Below are 26,522 nucleotides of genomic sequence, written 5' to 3' on the forward strand. Positions count from 1 at the left end.
TTTCTTCAAGCACAGCAGTTTAAAATCGATTTTATGGCTTTCTTCCCTTAGTTAGGAACAGGTGACTCAGCAGCTCATGTGAGATAGGATGTTTTGTAATAGATAAGATGGTAACAGCAATAAAATATATTTGTGAGGTAAGCTATATTTTTTCCAACCCAACAGGGACAGCGCTAAGAAATCATAAATCGTCTAGATGTAGCAAGGTTAGAATTAAAAGGCATCAAAAATCTGCCAAGAGAGAATTAGATTTATTTTCCCTTTTCTCACTGCACATCGTGTCTACATAATAGAGTTGTGTGCAAAAACTCAAGGAAAAATAATTCCCCAAACCATATCAAAGGGGATTAAACGAGGAAGATATGGGAAGTCTAGGAAGCAAAAATTTCCAAATCCCAGGACAACTAGGAAAAGAATTCCAGTCAAATAATTCAGAAGCCACAAGGCCTTGCTTCTGCTTCTGAAATGTACTCTCCCCAGAAAGAAAGAGGGGATTATAATTTTAGTCTAGCTTTTCCCTCATTATATCATTGTCTAGTGTTTTCTTTTGATTTCATCTATATTCTCTGACTTTAAAATGAAGCATGAGAAGAATGTGTAAAATGAGCTTTATCTCTCCACCATAGCAAGACCAAGACAAGCCAAAGTTCACTTCATTTATTTTTAAGAAGTTAACTATTTTATTTGATTCATGATGTGTTCCTGTAGTTTCTTTTTCTCTTTTAAAGACATAGTTCTTTCTGAGAATTCAGCATCCCATTTATTCTTTGTTTTTCCTCTTGATTTGGTGCAACATGCAAAACTGCCTCATTGAATCACAGGGATAATCATTCCAAAAGTTAAATGTCAATGAAAGCAAAAATAGTAAATAATCTAGTATAATTTTCTCCTCTTTCCCCACCAGCCAAAATAAGTTACACGGAGAAACACAATACCAATGGGATAGAGATACGTATATTCCACCCAACATGAACTAGAGAATTCACAGGGAAAGGGAGGGAAGGGTGAATTGTGAACAAATAATACAATCTACCACAGATTACTATTCACCAGGAGGACTTGGTGTGTGTCACCATTTCTCATTGTAGAGTCTATGTTTCAGATCATTCCACAGTGTGTGCATTCATTTCTTAGGCTGCCTTGATAAGGGACCATAAACCAGGTGGCTTAAAATGATAGAAATTTATTCTCTGATAGTTCCGGAGCTAGAATTCCAAAATCAAGGTGTTGTCAAGGTTATGTTCCCTCCCAAGTCTCTAGGGGTGAATCCATCTTTGCCTCTTCCAGTTTCTGGTAGTCCCAGGTGTCCCTTGGTTTCTGGAACTCCAATATCTGCCTCCCTCACATGGCTGTCTTCTGTCTGCCTGAAGAGATTGTATAGACCCAGGCCTCTAAGGGCATGAATATTTGGGGGCCAAAGGGCAGACTTTTATGAATAGAATTGTGTCTCCCAAAAAGATATGTTGTAGTTCTAACCTCCAATACTGTGAATGAGATGTTATTTAGAAATAGGATCTTTTCAGATGTTATCAAGTTAAGGTGAGGTCATGCTGAATTAGGGTGAGTCCTAATCTAATATGGCTTGCATCCTTACAAGAGAAGGGACTCAGACACACAGGGAGAAGATGGCTATGTGACAACAGAGGCAGAGATTGCAGTGATGCATGCCAATCCAAAGAACATTAAGTGAACTACGATAAAATGTGTTTTTATTTGTGCTTAGGGACTACAGATTGGTTTATATCTGTGGTTACAGTCTCATGTACCACTCTAGTGCAGGACTTTGGTAGTGGAGCAGGCTGTATATGTGGGGGCAGAGGGCATATTGGAAATCACTGTACCTTTTACTCAGTTTTGCTGTGAACCAAAAATGCTTTTAAAAAATAAAGTCTACTAGATATAAAGGAATGAATGAATGAATGAATGAGTAAATAAATGAATGAAATAAAGAAACATTTAGTCTCTTCAATATTTTTTAAAATTTTATTAATTTATTTAAAGTAAGGATTATTAAATAAGGGTGATTAGATAACTATAATATATAATATAAATATAAAATATATAACTATTATATTAAGTTATATAAAAAAAAGGATTCCTAACAGAGTGCTTAGCATAGTAATTTTTGAACTTGATCTAAAATCAAAAGGCATGGACATACCACTCCTGGCCAAGATTTTACAGGTTTTTAAAATACACATTCAGTCATACATCAAGTGGTTTTTTGAGCAAAAGGAATGTGCAGTGCAAAAGGAATAGGAACAGATCTGTGTTTCCAAGTGATTACTTAGAAAAGAAAAAAAAATAAGCACCCTCTTTTCTAGGAAACTAAATATTCTCTAAATCACTGTCAGAACCAGTTAACTTCCAGCCATTCAGTATCGGCTTCTAAATGCCTTGGAGAACATTAAACACCCGTGTTCTTTCTCAAGCAGAAAACATTTCATGACTCTGGCTGGAGATGTCTTATTAGTCACCTTGAGAAACAACAAGTCACACATAGGAAAAAAAAATCTGTGCCAAATGTGGAGACTCTCCTTCCTCCAAAGTTTTCTGAAAGACCTTCGAGTTGCACAAGAAATGAATCACTAAAACTCTGCCCTCAAAGATCTGCTGCTTTCTGAACTCAAAAATAAAGCTGAATTTCTCTCCTACCACAAGGAAAAGAAAAATACAGGATATAGTACATTTGCATTACACACGTTTGGTGATCCACTGATAAAGATTTATATATAGTTGTGACAGACAAGTATCTCCTCTTCCTACTAATAAATTGTAGTCCTGTTCTTAGCTTCAATAGGCAAACTGTCCCTGGGAAAGAAGAAACAGCGCTATATTTTGAAAACTTCAACCAGTAGATAGTCTTGAGGCCCCATTTCTGCAAGTCACTATAAAATCGGCGCCACTATTTTCTCATCTTTGAAACAGGTAGATACTAGAGATTAGATGATTTTTTTTTACCATTCCTTTTAGTTTGTGTATCGTCATTGTTAATGAGAAGGCTGGTCACCTTCACCCATGTTATTTTTCTGTGGCAGCTCTCCCCCAATTTGGAAATCATATAATGGGACTTGACCTAGATAAAATCACAGACACATTGGAGCTAATGACTTTTTCTCTAGGGTCTTTGCAAGAATCCACCCTGTGAGGAAGGAACTGGGGTTACTCAGGAATTTTGCATGATGTTGCTCTGAGATTAATGAGGGAATTGGGTTCCTTAAGCATTCGTGTCTCAAAGTCTTTGTGTAGAGTTATTGGTGTGCTACATTTCTTTCAAATATTGCAATTTTAGATAGAAGAAAAATCCTCATTTCCATTTTCGCAATATTTTTGCCAGATACTCTGTAGCAATTATTTCTGTGTTGACATTAATTATTATAAAGTGCCTTGAAACTTGACTCTACTGTGTAATTGTATGCTATTTGTACAATGCATTCCCACTACTTCATCATTTGAAAACCAGTGCCTTGCCAGCACATATTTGATTCTCACTTTACTTTCTGAATTGCAAGGTGGCTATACTTTCCTGGGAAAAGAGAGGTTTTCTTTGCTTTCAGAGCTCTTCGCACATCTACATATCATATCACTGAGCCGGTTTGTTTCACACAGGTGTCTTGAAGCAGGCGCCTGAACTGGCCAAATGGGTTCATCTGACATGAGGGCTTTTCTCCTATGGAGCCATTGCTATTGCATCAAGAGTTTGGACTGCCTCAAATGTCAACCAGTTCTGAAAGCATTTCTTTTGCTCCACATAAAATAATTATGCATTGTGTATGGAGAATCTGTACCTTGCCCATTGTACTAGGTATTAAGCAAACTTGTCATTTTTGAACAAAACAGAAATAGTCCCTTGTGGATTAGTGATGCATTTCATCTCCCATTTCCACCTAGCACTAGATTAGGCACTTTCCTTTTCATAATGGTTGGTGCTGGAGATTGATTTCCCCAAGATCTTCTCTATCTGTGTGGAGCTCCCACTACTTCCCTCAGATATCTTCCCAGTGCAAATCATGGTGGCCACCTGAAGACCTGGGATGGAGGATGGGGCATGTGGAGAATCTGTAATTTTAGAGATGCCAATGAGCAATGGCACTAAAGAGAATAGGAATGGGAGTGGCCACAGAACATTTGGTGATGTCATCAAAATTCCTGTGAAGCCTGAGCATTTTGAGAAACTAAATTTTAGAAGACTAAAAAAGTGCATGCAAATTTTATTAAACTTAATGTCACAATAATATTTTAACATAGATCTTTTTTATTTCAAAAATGTAGAAGCAATAGAACAGGAAAATATGAAGGATGGAATAAAGAAGCATATCACACAATATATTATTATTTCTCTAATGGTTAAAGCAGTTTTTAAAATATATGGATTTATTACAATCCATCTTCAATGGAATTACTTAAGGCAGATTTCTAAGGAAAATTATGAAATTTCTTTCCCTGGAAGATATGGACCTGTAATAAAAACTAGCCCATTGGTGATGAAGATGGACCCAGGTCTAGGCTCCTACGGCTGCTTCTCTCTGATCTAAAGTGAAGAGATACTGTATTTTTATTCAGATATTGACCATTGGTCATTTTCTCCTTTAGATTAAATATGAGTCCAGAGTAAAACAAGCATAATTTTCTTTATCTCTAAAACTATACTGTCAACCATCTAATTACATAGTTTTTAAAGTTTTCATTTATTTGTTTGTTTATTTGTTTGTTTGTAATCTCTTTGCGCAACATGGGACTCAAACTCAGGACCCTGAGATCGAGTCACATACTCTTCCAACTGAGCCAGCCAGGGGTTCCTAAGAATAGGAAAGAAAGAGAAACAGGTGTTCTTGTATTCAATCAAGACTGTGTAATTTGAACACAAGAACACCTGTTTCTCTCTCCTTTATATATATTTTTTAAGATTTTAAGTAATCTCTATATCCAATATAGGACTCAAACTCACAATCCTGAGATCAAGAGTCACATACTCTACTGACTAAACCAGGCAGGTGCCCTTTTCTCCTTTATGTTCCTACAAATAATTTAGCTCCTAATAAACACCTGCCTGAAGTCTCCATCCCTTCTGCCCTTTTGTGAGAATCCACATCACCAAGGATTTGCCTTAATGTTTTCCTTTGAGCCCCACCTTTTAATCTTGATATTTTGCATGTATGCACCCCTCTCCATGATAGGACTTCCTAGCCTAAAGAGGAAGCACTTCTCCTCAAACTCCTCTTACCCCCAGAGTTCTCTCCAGTTTGCTGTCTTGATTACATTTTCTTTGAAGAAATCTTTTGTCAACTTTGCCTGTTTACTAGTTCTGGTTGCTTTATGGCTACATCCTGTCCTCAGCCAACCCTATGTCTCCCTACCTCCATCTTTGAATGGGGTAAGCCTGGAGGCTTCTCAGTGACCCAGAAGACCTCTAACCTTTCTGAATATAGAAAAATGAGTTTTGATATCAAATACCCTCTGAAGGCACATTTCACTTCTGCATATCTTTAATATAATGTCTTGATCTTTGGCATCTTTAATCTCTACTCCCTTCAGCATTATCAAGTTTTCTTTCTAGCTCCTCTGCCCTTTGCTGACCTCACTGAGCCTCCCAGAGAGTTGTCTCAAAATTATCTCACAAACTAATTATCTTGAAATATTTCCTGGTTAAAAATTCTCTTTCAAAGTGAGATATTATCTCCTATCATTGCATTTTTCCCACTTACCCAATAGAACTTTCTTTAAAAAAAAAAAGTAATCAGAAATACTCTTATTTCATCAACCTTATACCTCCTATCCAGCTCTTTTCATTTACAGTTTCACCTGGACCTGGTGATTTTTAACATGAATGATAAAGTCAAGTCACAGTGTCCCTAGCATAAGAAACTGTCTTGCCAATATGTTAGTCTGACTCAACTGTGGTCTCTGGATAAAAGGTGTGTCTCTGTATAAAAAAAGTGTCCAAATACCCAACGGCAGTCGCAAATGACTATGTGAAACGTCTTCAACTATAGTAATCTGACTGAAAATTGTGAGGTTTGCTGCCAAAGAGGAAAAATTACAATCCTGCATTCAGGCAACTTGTTCCAGCAAAGTCATCTCTCATATAACTTTTTAGCTGGATGTGCTTCTTTTTTGTTTTGGAAGACAATGATAGTGGCTATTATTTGTATCATTTTATTAGCAATGCCTTGAACACCTGGTAACTCTGATTTGTTTGACAGTTGACATGGCATGTTTAAATCGCAGAAAAAATTGGCATATTGGCTGGCAGATAATAATGCAGCTGTAGCTGGGTTTGGGATATTGAATTTCACTGGCATTGCTCCTTGTGAAAGGAGAAATAACTCTTTTTTCTTGCTTCATCACTTATGATTACAGGGCCCCGCCAGTTCAGGCAATAGAGTCAATGCTGTGTATATTTTACTATTCTTCCTGCAAGATAGATCCCTGTCCTGCTGGATCTATAGCCACTGTTTAAAGGGGTGGGGCTGCTATATCCCAGAAATGTATGAAGGGAGAGGAATGAGAATGTTCATAACTAGAAGAAAAGATTGTCCAGATCCTGACTTCTTTCTCTGAATTGATTCAGAGGCCCGTCAGCTGACTTAGGGGAAGCAAGCTCTGTCCTGGAATAATGAATGGCTTTTCTTGTCTCCATTGCAGCAGTGAGTGAAGGACCAACCACCCAGCAGCCACCCATGTTGCCCCCAGCACAGCCTGAGCATCCCAGCAGTGAGGAGGCACCAAGCAGAACCATCCCCACGGCCTGTGTTCGACCAACTCACCCACTCCGCAGCTTTGCTAACCCTTTGCTACCTCCACCAATGAGTGCAATAGAACCGAAAGTCCCTTACACACCACTGTTGTCTCAGCCAGGTAAAATGCTCATTTGTTCATATTTAAGTAGTTGTTATCCTTGGTGCCTCTACTTAAGTGCATGAGGGTTCCTGAGAAGGCCGGGTGCAATATATCTGTTCACCACTGATTGCATGCCCAGTATGCTCCTGTTACTGATGTTTATGGAACAGCTCTTAAGTACCTGCCTTGGCAAGCAACTGGATGGTTGTAGGTGCCCTTCATTCCTTTGAAAAGTTGTTCATTGATCCTGAACCCTGCTGGACAATTTTCTGGTTCATTAGTCTGCCACGTGGATCCTAGAATTTAAAGCTAGACTCCAAGACTAGAGGTAAAGGTACAAAGGTCTGAAAAGCCACTTTTTTAGAGATAGGCATGTAATCCCATTATTCTGCTTTGTGCCTTTCAGCAGTCATCTTCTGGAAGTTCTTATGTCACTGTTCCAGGGCTGGAAAGAAGTATCAGAACCAGGATAGAGTCCAACTTCTTAATTTTACGAATAAAAAAACCCAAAAACTTAGATAGCAAATAGAATCTCTGTGGTGCCTATGGTATTGTGCTTTATGAGAAATACATATGTGGTCATTCAGATGACCAAAATATATTTCTCATATATATTAGGTCTTCCTCCACAGTTTCTTGGCACTCTGGAGCTCATAGCTCCCCAAACCCTTAGAATTTCCTTAGTGATAAGGGGGTAAAGGTGTCTTTTATTATGTTGATGAACATGACTTTTTGTGTGTGAACATGACTTTTGGGTACCCCCCCAAGGGTGGGGGCTGGTTGCTAGGAGGACCAACCACATAATTACAGGGTTGGAACTTCAGTCCCACTCCCAACCTCCTGGGAGGAGAGAGGGGTTGAGGTGGAATCTACCAATGACCAATGACTTAGTCAATCATGACTGTGCAATGAAACCTGAATAAAAACCTAAGAGGGCAAGGTTTAGAGAGCTTCTGTGTTAGTTTACATGTGGAGATTTGGGGAGAATGATGTGACTGGAGAGGGCATAGAACGTCCATGCCCTTTCTCCATTCTTCGCTCTATGTATCTCTTCATCTGGCTGTATCATATCCTTTAATACACTGGCAAACGTGTTTGCCTGAATTCTGTGAGCCACTCTAGAAAATTAATCACATCTAAAGAGGAGGCTGTTGGAACCACCTGTAGCCTGTAGCTCAGAAGCACAGATAGCAGCCTGGAACTTGTGACTGGCATCTGAAGTCAGGAGTGGGAGGCAGTCCTGTCTGGTTGAATTCTTAACCTGTGAAATCTGATACTGTTTCTGGATAGATCATGTCAGAACTGAGTTGAATTCTTAGATACTCTACTGGTGCCTAAGAATTGGTTAGTGTTGGTGGGGGGACACACACCCACACACCCAACACTGGAATTAGGGAACACCAACCTTAAAGAATGCCTTTCTAATAAAATCAATCGGCATAGATGATAACCAGAGTCCCCAATTCCCAATGCAGTATTCAGTTTATCACTTCATCTGGCATCCAGTGGTGCTAATCCAGAGCTCCTTTTTGTTTCTGTTAGGGATTAAGGGGGATAAGGGATGGCAGAGAGGGAAAGAAGAAGAGGAAGGAGGAAGAGGAGGAGAAGGAGAAGAAAGAAGATCAACAGACAGGATGAAAGATAGGCCAATAAATAGATAAGTAGATACATAAAGATAAAGAACTATGTAGTGCTTAAAAGTATTTGAACTATTGGAATAATTCTTAACAGGCCCAATATATCAAGCATAAGAGAATAAAGTTCAATGGTTCCAAGTAATTAGAGGCGGCCCCCTTAATAGACACAGTTGGATTGGTCAACCTGCTATTTGGCAAGTATGTTTAAGTTTCTGTCACTCAGATCCATACCTACAGTAGTTGTAGTCACTACATTAGTTTATAAGCCTCATGATGACTGCAAAACTAGAAAAAATACTATGGTGATTATGACTGTTATCTTAGTATTAAGAACACATTGTGTTCCTGGTACCATATAAATTGATTTGTGTTCATGCCCTCTGGTGTTCTTCCTTCCCTGTGATATGTGGTGTGGATGCTCTGCTACCAGACCCTGGGAGGTGGGTTGGAGCACAGGAAGGATTCCATCCCTTGGGATGTATGGATGAGGTCTTCTCTGACACATAGGCTCAATGGAGGTCATGACTTCATTTCACAGGAAACAGATCTTCAAATCCAAAAGAAGCCCACACTAGGATTTAAAGCAGATCTGTATTGCCCAATCCCCTCTCCCATCCCCCACATCTATGCACTCCATGCACATTATGGGGAGAGTCTGCTACTTTATAGTGCCCTGAAACTACGAGGTCTTAGCTAATTGAGACAAGGAGAAGTATAAAGGAAGTGAATTCATTTAATGAAATTCCTGCATCAAGAGCACACTGACTGGTGATTTCTGATTGCACTGTTCCCCACTGCAATACCAACCAAGAGAATAGACCTTGGAATGACTGGTATTCAGGATAGATAGCAGGTAAACTGCAACTATTAACAATAACTAACTCTTTAGTGAACATATGCTATATGGCTGCCATGCTTCTGAAGACTTGTAACAGTACATTTGATCCTCAGAAAAACTTTGTGAGGTAGCTACTTTCTTAACCCCATTTCATGGATACAGACATTGTGACACAGATAATTTAAGTAGCATAGCTAAGTGTGCACAACTACTGAGTGATGAATCTTCTCCCATTCGTTTTTTTTTTTTCTGACTACAGAAAGCCTGAGTTCTGAAATTTTAGGAACTCATTTGTACGTCTTAGCTTGTGTCTAACTTAATGACAACAGTAAAGGTAAATTTTTTTAAAAAAACTTATTACATCAAATCAGGCCAAAACTGCTAAACAGAAAAAAAAAAAATCTGAAATAATTTTGAGTTGAGGAATACCAATTCCTCACAAGCCTTCTTCATCACAGTTTAATGAGGAAACATAAGAGGTTTAACTGTTTTATGCAAAAGAACACCAGTTTTATAACACAAAAAAACTAATGTGCCAAAGCACTTTATACTGTTGACTATTCTCTCTAATTGGAAGTAAAGATCAATTAAGTAAAGATTCACATTGAAAAGAAGGCGAAAATAAAATTCTGAAGTCTATTTCACATGAAAATTTACTGTGGCAGAAATATTTGTCTTGGAATACAATGTTTGGAAATCAACCCATGCTCCAGGGATATGGTAACAAAGAACCCTAATTTTAGAAAGAACATCTGACAACAGACAGAATAAAGCAATGGCATTGTTATTTACTCTTTATTGTTTTCTTCCAGTTACAATATTACCCAAGCGACCTTAAACAAAGTCTGACACAATGTAGGATAAATAAGTGTATTGTGTCTTTAAAAGATGGGAAATAGAGTCCTTTCTGCTTTCTCTACACCTCTTCTCTCAAATAATAAGCATTTCTGAAGAACGATTCTCCGATCTAATGCCATGCGGGCAAGAACTCGTTTTCTTTTATTTCCATTGTACACTTAAGAGCCTTCTTTTTTGTTAAACCATTGTTCTTGTTTTTATTTAAATGATTTCTTAAAAACCATCTCTTCTTTCATATTTGCCGATATCTTGGAGTTTTTGGTTGATTGTATATTTTCATGGTTCTCCTTTAAATGTCACCCTCCCCGCCCCCTCACCTTGAGGCATATCCTGCCATCACTTTGGAATTATTAAATGCCTTTCCTTTTCATGTTTCTCCTTCATTGTCTCCCTGTGATTCCTGTTCATTTCATAATGTCTTACCTCATGATTTTCAAATAAGTTCTTCCTGCATTGCTCCTGACACATGGTAAATAGTATGCTTTTAAGAAAGGGCTGATGTTTACTTATTCTAATAGAAAAAGAAAATTAGCAGACTGACAAATGTATTAGCTGTGACATTAACTACATGCTTCTTAGCCTAAAAGATGAAATACTTAGAGCTTTCAACAAATTTTAATTCTAAGAAAATCATTACTTTAGTCAAACTGATTGATGAAGTAAAGTCATTCTCTTGTCGGCTTAAAAAAAAATACCTGAAATAATTTTACTCTGGATTTCACAATAAAGGACTGCGTAATTTCTAATGAATTTATCTTTACTCACTGCGAGTAATTACTTCAGAATATGGTAATGTGAGGCATTGCCATAATTTTTAAAGATCACACCAAATGAGAAGCTCCTTCTCCTTTGAAACCATTGAAATTAGGATCAAGGAAGAAACTCATTCCCTACTCATATTCCTGTGTGTGTTTTCTAAAGGGCAGCATGATTGATCTGTGCCTCAGTTTGACTTCCAGTAAGGCACACAGAGTTGTGGTTGCAGGATGTGAAGGATACAGCAGCACATACTATGAGTAACCATCTCCACGGAGTTGGGGAGACCTTTGCAGTATTTTTATAGTGAGTGGTAATTAGAAAGTCATCTTGTTGTCATAACGACTGAAATTCTGCCTACCTGAAAACACCGATTCATTCCTTCATTTATTTTTCCTTTCTACCTGCCGTGTTAGAAATTTAGCTTACTAGGCTAGAGTATTTTATGGCATTTCTCACAATTTCATCATCACCTCGTGATAAAGTGGTTCCATTTTTTTAATGCTCCACAGTGAATAACTGTGCGGTCTTTACGCATTTCAGGAAGGCTACAATCACTGCACTTTGCAAATCACAGATGTGGACATATAAGTGATTTGGCTTCATCCCCTTTCAGGTTAAATAGAAAATGTTTGATGGAGTGTTGTGCTTATGGCATTATAGATCTGACATAAATTCTACAAAGGGCCAAGATAGGGTTGGTTTTTTTTTTTTTTTCTTCACTAGTTAAAAATGCCTTTTAGCTGTGAAGTGATCAGCTGCACTTTAAATGAACCTGGATTAGGAGACCATTTGTCTTCTGAGGCTGTAATTCTAAAGAGAAAGAAAATCTGACCTCTTAAATAGTGACTTTTATACTAAACAGCAACTGTTTTCCAACATTAGCCCCCTGGAGTTCTTGTATCTTCCTAAAGGGGTACATGTACTTTATTGGCCTCTATTTACACATTGCATTTCTACACGTTTTTATTTACAAAGCAAAAACCTAGAACATTCTGATCTTTTCAATCTTCTAGGAATCAATGTGTCAGTGGACATGACAAGACCAAAACTTACTTCATTGTACTACAAAATTGAGTTTGATTTTTCCTCTGCAAATTGTGGCATGTGCTTCAATTTGTCTGAGGACAGAGGACAAGGAGTGGGTGGAGGTGGCTGACAGTGGACAGAAAAGGCATTTGATTTATATTTTATGGCTGGTTGGGAAATCATGTGTTCCTGCCATAACCTGATCTTTTTGACAGGCCTCATTTCAGTAAATACGCTATCACACAAAACTGCCAATAAATTACTGTAATACCTTAATACAGTTGCATTCCCTGAGCCACTTGTAGGCCACCATTGGGGGTGTTCATCAAGGATACCGCATGAGTGTTCCATTCTGCTGGAATTGGTCACAGGCAGAGGTCATGGGAGATCAGACACTCTTAAACAGGTGAAACAAGAGGGTCACTTTTCAGGCCGGTCAGGTCAAATAAATCATTTGCACAGCTAAGTAGGAGAGATGTGTTGATTTGAAGTTATTGGGGTCAATACCAGTCCATTTTAGAGAGGAAAATTACACTCGCTTCTGTTAAACGTCATCTCGTATGTAAACTCATCTGTGTTTGTTTTTGTTTGTTTGTTTTTGCAGGTAGCTCCTTGAAATTGTCCTGTCCTCATTCCTAACAGATTTTGTTTTTTAATAGATGAAATCTGATTTGATTTGGTCTAGTCATCCTTAATTATCCCTTAGTAAAGTGTAAGTCAAATTTGCCTTATGTATCACTAATGTTTGTGACTCTGGAACCTAGTTGGTGTTTTAATAAAGTACTATTTATTCTAGAATGGGGTTCCACTATTTAAATAGGAAAGAGCTTTTTTAATTGCCTCCAAGGGAGGAAAATGGTTGCTAGAGGAAACACTAGGAGTAAGTCACGTGACTGGTGTCTCATTTATAAATGACAAAACCGTATCCTAAAAGGTTAAGCAGTTTGCCTAAGGTCAACAACTGAGCTAGTGGCCAAGTTTAAAGAATTCAGAGAAATAGAACATTGAAGGGAAACAAAGGATTTTACTTAACTTTACTTAACTAAGAATAGTTATTCTTAGGTCAACTTCTTTTTTCCCTATAAGAGGGCCTTTAAGATGATGCTAGTTATTAAATATCCTGAAGAAAGAACTGTTTTATAGAAGGTAGTTTGAGTTATTTAGCTTAGCATTTGGGTAAATGTTTTATTCCTTCATGTAGGCTAGAGGGAGGAAAGAAGTTCTAGCAAGAGTAGTGTCCACCAGGGACTGAGGACTAGTTCCTCTCTGCTCAAACTCACCTGTCCAACCTGTCAGTGTCCCTTCTCAGGGAGGTAAGGAACCAGGGAGCTGATATCTGTTGTTTTCTGTACCACACATCACAGATATCCAGGACTTTGGAGTCCAGTGATAAAAATAAAGAACAATAAAAGGAAGTGTAACATGAAGATAAAAGTTAAAACACATGAGAATATTACTCAGAATGGGGGTTAGAGAATGTGAGGGTCCATGAGAATGAAAAACAAACAGTTGGCATTTCTTTAGAATTGCAAAAATCTATTGGCAGGAGGGGGTGAATGACCACAGCTGAGTCAAAATTTGACTTCATTCAAACTTTTGCTCGCTTAAAAAAAAGAAAAATATTGCACCAGAAGTGGTTATATCATATATAAAATTGAGGTTAATTATAAACCTAATACGATTAAACTCTGGGGTTAAAGTATTGAGTTACCACCTACATAATCATAAGAGAAAATGAAAAAAATCTATTCTCAAAACTTTGTTACCAAGTACACTACATAATTTGAAACACATAATTTAAGAATGTCCTTGGAATTTTGCTGGGAGTGGGTGGCCTCATGAGTGCCAGAGAATGACAAGGGAAAGGATAGCAATAGGTTGTTTTCAAAGCAGGAAACATACGTTTCAGGTTTCCTAAGAACATCAGAGGTCACATGGTTAACTACTACTGTATAAATTTTGTTATTTATGAAATATCCTCAGTATCAAAGTGATTTGTTAAATAAGCTTATGTGAGGGGCACCTTGATGGCTCTGTCAGTTAAGCATCTGACTTTGGCTCAGGTCATGATCTCATGGTTCCTGACTTCAAAGCCCACATTGGGTGAGCTCAAGCCCCATGTTGGGTGAGCCTGCTTCTCTCTCTCTCTCTCTCTCATCTCTATCTTGCCCCTCATGGGATTCTCTCTTTCTGTCTCCCTCTCTCTCTGCCCCTCATTCACTTGCACCCTCTCTCTCTCAAAAAATAAAAATTAAATAAGCTTATGTGAAATTAAAAAGTTAATGCTTTAGATTTTACCACCTTTTATACTTTATAATTTCACATTTCCAAGTGAATTCATGCCTACCGGAGAAGTAACTATAATCATTATTGATGAAGAGATAGATATTCAGAGAGGTTGAATAACTTGTAACTTCTCGAGGCTCATGTGCCATTATCCTTGGGACCTTTACATAAACCACCGTAAACCCTCAATAAATATTTATTGAGTTGATCAGAATAGAACAATAAAGGTAAGAGCCAGAAAGTGACTTCAGGTCTTCATTTTCAAGTCGAATGATGATTGTAGGTGAAGCAAAGCAACTTGTGAATTGGCATAAGGATTAGGTAAGCTGAAATCATTTCCAAAATCACAGTCATTTGTTCATAAAACATTATGTTCTGAACACTGAATAACATCTTATTCTAACACTGAATTAAATTGCATAGAGTAGAGAAAACAATAATGAAGGCACCACCCCTGGAAAGTATTCACTAATTTAACATCCATACTGCGGTGGGGAATAACGTCTGCTTTGTTCATAAAAAGCAGGAGTGCAGATCAGTGGAAATAGAGTCCTGAGTCTTTCCCTTATGTCAGTTTGGGTATAATTTTGCTCCCCTGAATCCTATTTATTCTCACCTGTGAAATTTGATAGGCTTTCATCTTTAAAGAAGAATGAAACATACAAAATTCTAATAAGTCTTAATTACTGCAGACATAAGGATGGATATTCTCTCTGTATTTTCTTTTTCTTTGCTTTGTGAAAAAGTATGAGTGAGAGAAAGGTTTTCACTCAAATGGATTCTGAACTGCATAGTGTGCATTGTAAGTATTCTAAGTTATTTGACAGAGTTCCTTATAGTTCATCAATTAATACCAGCTTCCAGTTGCTTTGTTCAGGAGCCAGGGGAAATTTTGAAACAAATGAAAAGCGTTCACATAAACCTCTGTGTTGATGGACTCCTGAAAATGTGCTGTGGAAAATCTAACACGCTGAAAGCAAAAGCTCTGCGATATTAAAATAAAGTGAGAAAACCATTGTTAAAATCATCTAGAGCTCTACTCCTTCTGAATGTTTATAATGTTTATCTTACTGGCAGGAACTTAACAGAATTCAAGTGGCCTGTTAAACAGCCTGTGTATTTCATAGCTAGGGTGGATGTTCTTATTGCCAGTCTGCTTATCTACTGGAACGTCAAGACTCTCCGTAAAGAATGTCCTTATCTTTTGTGGTAAAGGAATTCTAACAAGCTGCTGCCACTTCTTCCTCTTCTTCCTCTTTCCTCTTCCTCTTTGTACTCTTCCTCCTCCTCGTCCTCCTCCTCCTTCTTCTTCTTGTGAAAAACAACGATAAGCAAGCCCTATTGATTTGAAACCAGGAGACATATTATGACATAATTGCACAGAGGCTTGTAGGAATTAGGAGTAATGATAATTACAAGGATGCTCTTTTCACATCGACTCCAAAGTGCCCTCCTTAAACATCCTTCTTCCACATTCCCCATTCTCTTACCCACTTGTTTGTATCTCTGTACTTCTATGGTCACCTGAGCCATGATTTTTAGTAGAAACAGCATATTTCAAACTATAGTAATGTGTTGACCTAGTCTACCTTTCAAGGCTGATTGCCAGTTTAAACTTGAGTTTCAGTTGGCGTTGCATTTAAAATTGTAGTTCTTTGTTTATTCTCTTTTCAGCTCTCTGGAATGGTGCGTCAGTTCATAGAAATAGGCTGCTTAGTGCAGGACAAAAGGCAGGACAGTGGTGGCATGTGATGAGGAGTGTACCCCAGTCTTCCAGGTCTCTTCTCTGGCTGGAGCCAAATGCAACTGAAAAAGCATTTACAGGAAGAAAATAAGAAAACTCTAGGACCCAGCTTCCTTGCTCATTGGCTGGGTTAGCTTCAAATAAGTAATTTAACCTCTTTATGCTTCCATTTTTCACAACTATAAATGGCTCAAATAAGATCTATTCTGGAAAGGGTTTGTTCATGTAAACATGAATTACACTAGTTAAAAATGTTAGCACTGAATCCAGCAGTTTCTGATTTGATATAAGCTGGAGACCACATTGCCTTATAAATTGGGCCTGTGGAGTTGCCAACAACTTAAATCAGAAGCTGTAGGATCATGTGGAAGCGGGGTTAAAAGTAAATTTTAATGGTTTCGTGGCTGGTGAAACAAGATCTAACTCCTGAATGTTATCTTTCACCACAAGTGTGTGCAACAGAGAAAGGGCAGCCAGTGAACTGAGAGCCCTTGCATGAAGACAGAATGGTGAACAAACAAGAGTGGCATAGGGGCACCCGGGTGGCTCAGTTGGTTAAGCGTCTGACTTCAGCCTAGGTCATGATCTTGCAGTTCGTGAGTTTGAGCCCCTCATTAGGCTCTGCGCTGACAGCTCAGAACCTGGAGTCTGCTTCACATTCTGTGTGTGTGTCTCTCTCTCTGCCCCCCTGCCACTTACGCTTTCTCTCTCTCAAAAATAAATAAACATGAAAAAAATAAAAAAAGAGCAGAGTGGCATCTCAGAGATGCCTGAATAGCATTTCCTGAGTCTAGAGAGAGGCATGGCCTTTCTGGTTGCACAGGTCTTGTTCTCAAATTATAAATATATCTGACATCCAGGAAGCTCCCACCAGCCCCTTTAAATGACGAAACTGCATGAAATAGCATTCCCCCTCCAATTTCTTAATCTGTGTCTCCACCAACTGTGATGAAGACCCATTCCTCAAACCCAGTAAGGATTTATGTCCAAAAGGTAGATTTGATGGTCATGAGCCTGACTTTCTCTCTTAGAAACACTACGTTTCCTGAATTCCTTCCCAGTTTAATGTGACTAAAGCCTATGGAATTTCCTAGATCCCAGCTATTAATATCTGACTTAGCTATTCCCTGCGCTAACCCTCTGTAAAGAGAAAACAGGACAAGGAAGCGTAAGAAATGAGGATGAGCTGGGTGCCTGGGTGGGTCAGTCAGTTAAGCGTCTGAGTTTTTGTTTTGGCTCAGGTCATGATCTCATAGTTTGTGGTTTCAAAACCCTCATTAGCACAGAGCCATCTTGGGATTCTCTCCCTCTCTCTCTCTCTGCCCCTCCCCTGCTTGCACTCGCTCTCTCTCCAAATAAATAAATAAATAAATGAAGAGCAGGACTTGAGCTATTGAAAGTGGGAAAAAGAAGTTATTTCTCACTGAACATGTGTAAAACATTACTGACACCTTTGTCTTCTCATTTACAAATAATATATTTCGTCTTATTAGGAACACTGTAGTGGGATTCCATTTTAAATGTGATTTGACATGTCAGTTTTTAATTGTAAACTCTCCATAAACATGACTATCTAAAAGTACTTCTCAAATTTTATATGCCTGCAGATCTTATTACAATGCAGGTTCTGACTGAGTGGCTCTGAAGGAGAGCCTGCAATTCTGTGTTTCTAAGAAGGTTTCAGAAGATGCTGATGCTTCCCCTCTGTAGCTCACATTTTGAGTACTGAGGTTCTAGAACATATCATGTGTTCTTCACCTGCAGTTCATGGAAGAACTCCTGGGTTTGGTAGCGTACGTGAAATTAAATCCACCTGTGTGTGTGTGTGTGTGTGTGCCCTTGCACATGCACATACATTTTTCCCATTGAGTGGGTTTATAGCTTTTGTTAGTCTCAAACTGTTCATGATCTACAGTAAGTTAAGGGCCACTTAACCCGCCACTGTGTCATCTTGCATTTAGGCTCAGCTGTTTGTGGTGTAAACCACAAAGTGTTATTGTTTTGCTTCATTTTGTGTTTTAGACCAATCCGAAAGCCTTTAGTGGAGTAACTTTGTGGAGTCTCAGGCCAGGAGCTGAACGTTTTGGCCCTGCTCAAATGAAATTCTGCAAAATTAAGTCATTCACTTTCTTGTACAAACACCTGGGGCCTTAGTGCATATCTGTCAGTGCCTAACGAGGAATTAGATTAATATTTTACTATCTTAAAAGAGATCCCGCTTCTGAGACTCTCTCTTCTTTTGTCGTTATTTAAATGAAGACTGGTAGATAAGATTCGTAACTGTCTGTGATGAATTTTCTCCAGAAGCGGAGGTTCTGTGGGGAACCGTAGTGTGTTGGCTTTTAAGGAGGTCGTTGTAATCTGTCCGTGGCATCCCACATTTCTGCTGTGCCACAGAAAGCACTTCAGCGGGGACCGAATGATTACACACACATTTCCTCAAATGGCGACTCGTCGTTCAATAAAGATTTCAGATTCAGCCAGTGTCACACCAGGATGACTAGCATATGAAATCTATAAAAAATGTTTTACAAAATTTTTTGGTGGTAGTAGGGTAAGCGAACCTATAAACAGTGGTAATATAAATCACAGAGAATGGGAGGTAATAAAAGCAATGTTTATTTGAGTAGCGAGGATGTATTATATGATATCCTGAAAAATATCATCACAAATCATTTCTTGGGTACTAAATAATTCTAAGGAGTAAATATATGTTTGAGAAGGCTTTATGATAGTACAGAGCAGGTGGGAAAGAGGGGAGTTTTTAAAGAAAGAGAACCCGTTTCTCCAATAAATGAGCAATTAGTCTCATCCCTCTGTGCCCCCTCTTTCTCATTTTCCTCTCCTCCTGGCCTCTTTCTTTTTCTTTCTTTTGTATTAGAAGGTTCTGGTGGTGTGTCCGCCCCACCCCCATCACAGCTTCTTAATTTAAATGGTAACAGGTCCTATGCAAGCACCTACCAGTTCGTGAGTATTTGAGAAACTGCAGATCAGAGAGAGGAATAATGATAGAATATTGAGAAGTACCATGAGAAAAGTGCTTAAAAATTTTTAATGTTTTAGAATTTTCCGCACATATTTACCTTTCTCCTTGTGCTCCCGGGTTAGACAGATGGTGCAGGACCCAGTTCCTGAAAACTAACCCCCTGCCAGGTGACGGCTACATCTGCTACACAGGCTCTGTCCCACTCTGCTGCTCCAGCTCCACTGCTCTCACTGTCTTCCAGATGCCATACAGTCAGTCCCTTCCTAATTAAATTAATGCATTTAATCTCAGATTTGATCTCTTTATTTATTCTATATGTAGTATGATTCTAACAAAATATTTCACACTTACATGCAAACCAACATTTAAGATCATAATAGACACCACTTTTCAGTATTCTTTACTAGCACCATAAAGCCTAATAAGTGCTGGGACCCAGTCAGGAGGTACTCAAGAAGAAAATGAACTGATTCTAACCATGGTGATATGTTTGCGTGGTCACTGACAGTGACCATTAGCAAGCACTTATGAATTTGCTATGTCATATAATCTTCACAGAAACACAAAGAGGAACATGGTGACTTATGAGGAACCTTGGGATCAAAGAAGATAAAATAGTTAATTGCATGTTACATTGTATTGAAATGGCAGGACCACGATTTGAACCTAGGACTTTCTGAAACCAAAGCCTATTTTCCTGAACAACTATATTATAATCATATACATAAAGGGCCAATGATTATATGATTAGTAATGTCACAGATATACACACTCAACAATTTTAGCATCTTCTTTAACGTGTAAAGAGAGAGAAAGGTTATTTTCTCCAGAGATATGCTAATACTATTCGATGACACAATACTCCAGATATGTTCACAGGAGGAAAAGAAAAAAAAAGAACTTTTTAAATTTCTGTTTTCTCTGTGTATTACTTATATTTCCATTGGCATTTGTCACTTTTTTTTCATTTTCCTTTCCAATTATGTATTGATTACATATTTTTCATACTTGAATTGGCCCAACACATCCAACCAGAGAAAGTTTATTTCTCATTGGAGACTAAAATAAATATCTATATAGATGTCAAAACCCAGAGATACTGCTATGGGCTTATTTCTTGGCCTATTACAAGATATCCCATAGCCCATTTTTTGGAACTAGCTTCTAATCATTTTCTAGATATGAGATATTCGGAAACTTCATGCTGCAGAACATGTCACATATTGAAAACTTTATGAAACATTGCTTAGGAACATATTTTCCTTATAAATAATTTCCCATATATGGGCTTGAAGAGATCTTCTTTTTGGCCCAGCATGACAAAGATTCATCAGAATTTTTCATTGACATTTTGTTCCACTATAAATAAAGAATAAAATCTCAATTAACTAGTAGCTTTGGGGAATAGACTGTTCTCAGGAAATTGCATTTCTGGATGGCTCAGGGTAAAATACAAATTATTTTATAATAAAAAAATGTTTATCAGTTAGAAATTCTATGATAGCTATAAACTCAGGACTGTGGAGATGCCATTCTGCACAGGCCTTGTCCGTAAATCCCACACCATCTCTGTAAAGTAGCCATGTCTTTTCTATGGAATGAACACAGAGTATAGAAGAGTTGAATGACATCTCCAAGGTCACAGTTACTAACGTGCAGGGACAGGATGTACGGCTGCATAGCGGTAATATTCTTTCCCTGATTGCTGGAGGATCACAAAAGTATACCAGGAAGGAGGACCAAAGTGAGTAAAAAAATCCCAGGGATGAGAAAGTACAACATGTTTTCAGAATCTACAAGTAAATCTCTTTTGCTAAAGAAGATGATTCCTAGAGTAATCACAAGATAATAAGCTAGAAAAGGGCAGAGTAGTGACTTAGGAGGATCAAATGGAAAACTGAGATTAAGATGGAAAGTGTGTAATGTGGATTGATGGAAGTGAAAATAAATGAAAGAGACAGTGGCTGGACTTATCTTCCAAAAGAAGAAACAGGCAATTGAGTGAATAATTGGCTATGAAGAATGAGGGAGAAAGTGAAGTCCAAGGTGGCTCAGTTGTCTGAATCCTATGTTTTGAGGACCACAGTTATAAACAAATGGAAAGAGGGAAGTGAGTGAGACGGTACTCTCTGAGAGGAAAGGGAGAGTCAGAGAGTAGAGTTTGCTGAGCACGAAGGGGCAGGAGACATCTAAATGCAGATATACTGTGGATGTGGGGAAGTGGTAGGAATTCAAGATGGAGTCACAACTGAAAAGTGGATCCTAGAATCATTTTCAGAGAGGTGAAAGTTTTAGTGCCTCATAGATAGATGACAACTCCCAGAAAAAGAATTTGAAGGAAAAGAAGAAATTTGAAAAATGAAATTTAAAGTAAATCTGCATTTTATGAGGGAATAAAGAAAGAGGTACCAGAGGTAGGATAACAATGGTGGTATCATTTTTAGAAGCCAGGAAGGGAGAGAATTTCAAGGACAAGGCAGTTTTAAATACAATGGTTCCTTGATGCAAAGTTCCCATAGTTCTTTTTCCCTTCTAATATTTTATTATAAAAATATTAAATGCTCAGAAAAAATTTTACAGTGAACTTCCCTACACCCACTACCTAGATTCTATCATTAACATGTTTTTTTCTACTTTTGCCTCTTATATATCTATTCATCTATCCATCCACCTTAATTTTTGATGCATTTCAAAGGACATTGCAGACATCCATTCACTTTACCCCTAAATACTTCAGCAAGTGTATAAGATGCTATTGTGTTTGGAGTATTCCATTGATTTGATTGTATAATCATAAGGGAAAAAATAAAAACTATAGTATTTGTACAGAATCAATTGTAAGAAGTATCCTGGTTTCAGGAATATTTCTATGAATCTTAGAACTGAGAAAACATAATACCAACAAATCCTGTAGAAAGGTTTACAAGGCAAGATACCTATTAGGCTGAAAAATTATGATAGTATTTATGACCTTTATATCTGACATTTCTATAGATTGGTGAGGTCAAAAGCCAGATGTCTGAGAGAGCCATGGTGAATAAATAAATAGGTAATGTGCAAGATAGACCACCCCTAAAAATATGGCAGCAAAATACAGAAAAGAAATTGATTTCTTGATGGAGAAAATGGAAATGCTCACTTAAGCTGGTTTCCTTAATGGCACACATGTTCTTTTGGGTGGAAGCAGTGATGGCGTTTAACTCTGACAGTTGAAAATATTTTTAAATTATATGATCATTGACTTATATGATTGCCTCACTAAGTTTCTCTAAGGTTTTAAAATGTTCTTGTGACATGAATACTATTCATGTTGTGCTTTGGTCAGTCTGAGAGGTATACTTGTAAAAGTTGGAAGAGATTGGGTTAATATGATAGTTCACTAACCCCAAAACGTAATCTGGAAGTTATATTTATGGTCACAGTGTCTAGATATCCATTTGTGTGTGTGTGTGTGTGTGTGTGTGTATGGGTGTGTGTGTGAGAGAGAGAGACAGAGAGACAGAGAGGCAGAGAGACAGAGACAGAGACAAAGAGAGATTTGGTGACTTCTAGTAAAGAACAAAACCAGATTTTAAAAATCAAGTATTACAGGATATTAAGAAATCTTGTTCTGAGTAATCAAGGTTATACTATAAAAACAGAATCCTCTATGGCTAATTGTCTTTATAAAAGGAGATATTTCCAATATTTACAAAATAAATTGATTTTTGGAGAGTAAAAATCATTCTATTTATACATCATGTGAAATATACCAGAAATTTAATCTATTGCATACTAATGCGGATGAATTTAGAATGATGGCATTCCCCACAGAGTACATAATTATAAAAGTTGTATGAGACTGATGTCTGGATTTCTGCATTGTTTCTGCATTTTTCTGAGGTTTTCATGAAACCATATGGAAATTTTATGCAGAGTCACTTATTTCTTTATGAATTCAAAATGTGGCTTCTCTGAAGTTTGATCACTAGAATAGCAAAAATGAGGTAATACAGAAAGGTTTTTAAACCTATTTTTCATAAAAAATATAATTGACAATTTTTCTCCTATGAGCATAAACTATCTGAATTGATGAATTGACATAAACAAAGAGCTCAAACCTGTTGTTTCTTCTTGAAAATAGTTAGAAAAAGTTAGAAAAAAATAAACAATCAATTTGGGAGGAAGCTACAAATATCCCTTTAATAGCAAACTATCTAAAAATGATCTGAAATATCCAGGAAATTAACTGAGAGGCCTCTTGACCTGGGCATTATATGCAAAATAACATAGGAAGTCAGAGTAGACCTATATAACTTGAGTTGTGGGAGCCTGCCAATAAACAACTCAGGTGTTTAGTTTTGATTTTGTAGTTTCTCTCTTGTTAATAAGTGATCAGGAAACCTCAGAGAAGCATCAAAAGAAAGGGGGAGATCTAGAAGTGTTCTGGTGAATTCATTTCTCATGATCATTGATGATTTTCCTGAAACCTTTCTATTCTGGAATGTACCTACACCAAGAAGAAGCAGAAACAAACTGAATTATGAGTGCAGAATCTGTACAGCCTCCTCTGCTTATTGTTAGCTTGTTTCCAGGAATAAATTCCACAAAGTATGATGTCAGCTCTACTCTGTATTGATTAGGCACTGCTGTAGGTCCTAAGGACAACAAGACACATTAGATAGTGTTTTTGTCCTTGAGGGCTTCTTATTCATCCTTAGTAACTATTTTCCAACATGAACTTTATAGAACGACTATTTCTAGATCACTTTAAATCCTTCTGTAAAGCTCTCCCTTACCCATTATAAATGTAAAATAAACACTTCCCTTGTATACAGGGTTTTTAATGGATTCAGAGCCATCTGGGACAATATTTAACTCATGTCTTCAACACAGTTGATCACTTTATTCCCTCCAGTATTTTGGAAACTTTGCTATTTTCTTCAGTTACTGTTGGCCCAGTGAATTCAGGACTTAGATTCCAATGTGCAACAGAACACAAATAGGTAGAACTAAGAAAGCATGTCTTCTTAATTGGGGCTATTAGATCTTGGTATTACCTCAGAGAAGGAATTAACATACCTGTTGGATTATTATTTAATACTTCAAGCATAAGTTAGACACCTGTCACCTAGACAAAAAAGAAGACAGAAAAATATCAACATCAGATTTGAGGGATTTCCTAGGAAGCAAGAGCATCTCTTCTACCCTGGTGAAATGGTGAAAGAAAACTCATTAGTAAAATAAAAACATCCAAAATGTTGCCCTTTCTAATATTTAACTGTAAAAAATATAAATAAACCCAAGAAGGGAAAGATGATAAGCTACTAACAGTTTGTCAGTAGTTAAATTATTGGATCATTTTCTCTTATGGGGAAGGATGTAGTGCTGTATGATGGCTCTTGGTGTTTCACTTTGGGTATCCAGGAAGAAGGGTATAGGGGCAGTGTGTAGGGGAGTGGCATCCCAAAAGGAAAAAGGGGTACAAAAGAGGAAAGATATTTGAAGACATTTTTCACCCTTGCATTATTCAAACAAAGGCAAACTCAAACTATCTACTTAATAATAAACCATATTTATGATTCTTCTCCAAGGCATCAGGAGATTTCAGTTATATGATGTTATGATGTTTATGTTCACACTGTTTCACTGCTTAGCTGGAAATGAGTCTAACTGGGATCAAGATAGGGAAGAGAGCAGGAATGTGCTGATTTATTCCTTCTGCTACTCTCTCCATCACCACCACCACCACCATTTCACACTGTAACTTGTCTTCTCTCTCTTCTTCTCCTGCCCACACTCTCCTTCTCTTTCCAGCATAACAATCTCTTGTCCACTTCACTCTGCTTTTCTTCAAAGCGTACTTTGTAGAATTTTATTTTTTCTTTTTGTCTAAGAAAAAGCATACACTTTAAGAATATAGTAGTCAACTCCCACTTACCAGTTGAATAGCTTTGAGCAAGTCCCTTATCTTCTTTGAACTTTGACTTTCCCACCTCCAAGACATGAGTAATGAAGATATTATTTAAAAGGCCTATTTTTAAAGAGTATATAAAACGATGTAGGTGAAGATGTGTTACTGGAGTTTAAGTACCTCTGGGACAGGGAGAGGGCCCCTGAGTTTTACCCTTTCTTTCTCTGGGTTCCAGTTCATGAATATAATAGACAAAAAAGATGCTGATAACCAAATGGAAATCAGGGATCCTAGCAAATCATGTAATAACTGGGTAGTAGTGGCTGGGAGACTTCTTCCTCCCTCCCTGGCTGCAGTACTATTGGGCCCATGAGCTGTGAGCTAGAACAGACAGTAGAGACCTACTTGCCCTGCTGAAGTTAGGGCCTTTCCTTCTTTGCTTAAGGAATGCAGCCTTCAGAAAGTTCAAGGCCAAAGAATTAGGAGTCAGAGCACAGGCAGGTTTAAGAACTTGAGAAGTGACCATTAGCATATTAGTCCCACCCTCTCACCTCAAAACAGAGAGGTAGCTCAATGAAAGCCACCTTACTTGTTATTCACAGTAGCCCCTCCTTTGCAACTTACGTGGGGTGGGGGGGAGGGTTACAAAGGGGTAGAGAGGTGGGCAGAAGCACCTCATTAACACACCCTCGGTGTTTCCCTTATTTTTCAAGAGAGAGGAGAAGGTTAGAAGAGCACAAAGCTTCTGTCCCCAGAAGTGACTTTTAGGTATGTTTCTCACCTTTAAAATAGAATACACATGGTAGACTAAATGCTTTAAGATTGATGCCAAAGCTTACATGCTTGAAATTCGATCACTCAGGAGGAATGCCTGAGGCTATTGTATCAAGATTAATACAGCCACTCACTTTTTGTTCAATATATTGTCAACATGAAAAGCTAGAGAATATTACACATTTCCTGTGTACATGTTTCTTATTTCTTCCAAAGCCTCAAAAGCTCTTTGCATGTGAGACGTGTGTATGACTGTATGATACGTCCATTTTCCCCCAAAGAACAAAGTAGTTATTTAATAGTAAATATATGTGAGAATGAAATTATGGTTCACATAGAAACTAGACTAAGACAGGCCATTTCATTTGTCAGGCATCACAGAATGGGTCAGAAACCAAGTGGAGATGTGAACCCAAGCCTCTTCAAAACTACCCATTTGATCTGTATTCTTAAGGGTGAGGAAGTGGAAAATGAGACAGAAAATGGGAAAAAGTAGGCAAAGATGTGAAAATTAATATTGAAATCAAAATCATGCTCCCCACTGGCCTCTGATTTGACTCATGGGACTCTGCTCACTCCATTCCTGCTGCAGCCTAATTTCACATTTCTCACCAAGAATCATTTGAGTTGGGAGAACCCTCTGCAGAAAGATGCTAGCAGGAGTTTGCACCTGGCAGTCATACATTATGTACCTAATGAGCAAATGAAATGTTTAATAACTGTACTGTGACAATAAAGCTTAAAACAGTAAATTCCTGCTGAGGCTGCTTATCTACACCTGATGCACACGGCTGGCCCATCTGAGATCTTCAGCTTCATTTGTATTTTATCCCCTTAGTGGGTCCTGCTGAGGAAAGTAACATTAAAACCAAAGCAGTGCT

General features: G+C 37.9%; 1 protein-coding gene across 4 annotated transcripts in view; it reads left to right on the plus strand.

The window, feature by feature from the left end:
• DCC (DCC netrin 1 receptor) overlaps window positions 1–26,522 on the plus strand; it is a 1,143,392-nt gene that overhangs the window by 1,102,708 nt on the left and 14,162 nt on the right. For 3 of the 4 annotated variants that reach the window (XM_043558864.1, XM_043558865.1, XM_043558862.1), the window contains one exon: window positions 6,646–6,858. In XM_043558864.1, coding sequence (XP_043414799.1) covers window positions 6,646–6,858 — 213 coding nt within the window. The remainder of the gene's footprint in view (window positions 1–6,645; window positions 6,859–26,522) is intronic. The other variant, XM_043558863.1, reaches the window with a different exon arrangement.

This window comes from Prionailurus bengalensis, chromosome D3 (assembly GCF_016509475.1).
Source record: "Prionailurus bengalensis isolate Pbe53 chromosome D3, Fcat_Pben_1.1_paternal_pri, whole genome shotgun sequence".
NCBI classification, from domain to species: Eukaryota; Metazoa; Chordata; class Mammalia; order Carnivora; family Felidae; genus Prionailurus; species Prionailurus bengalensis.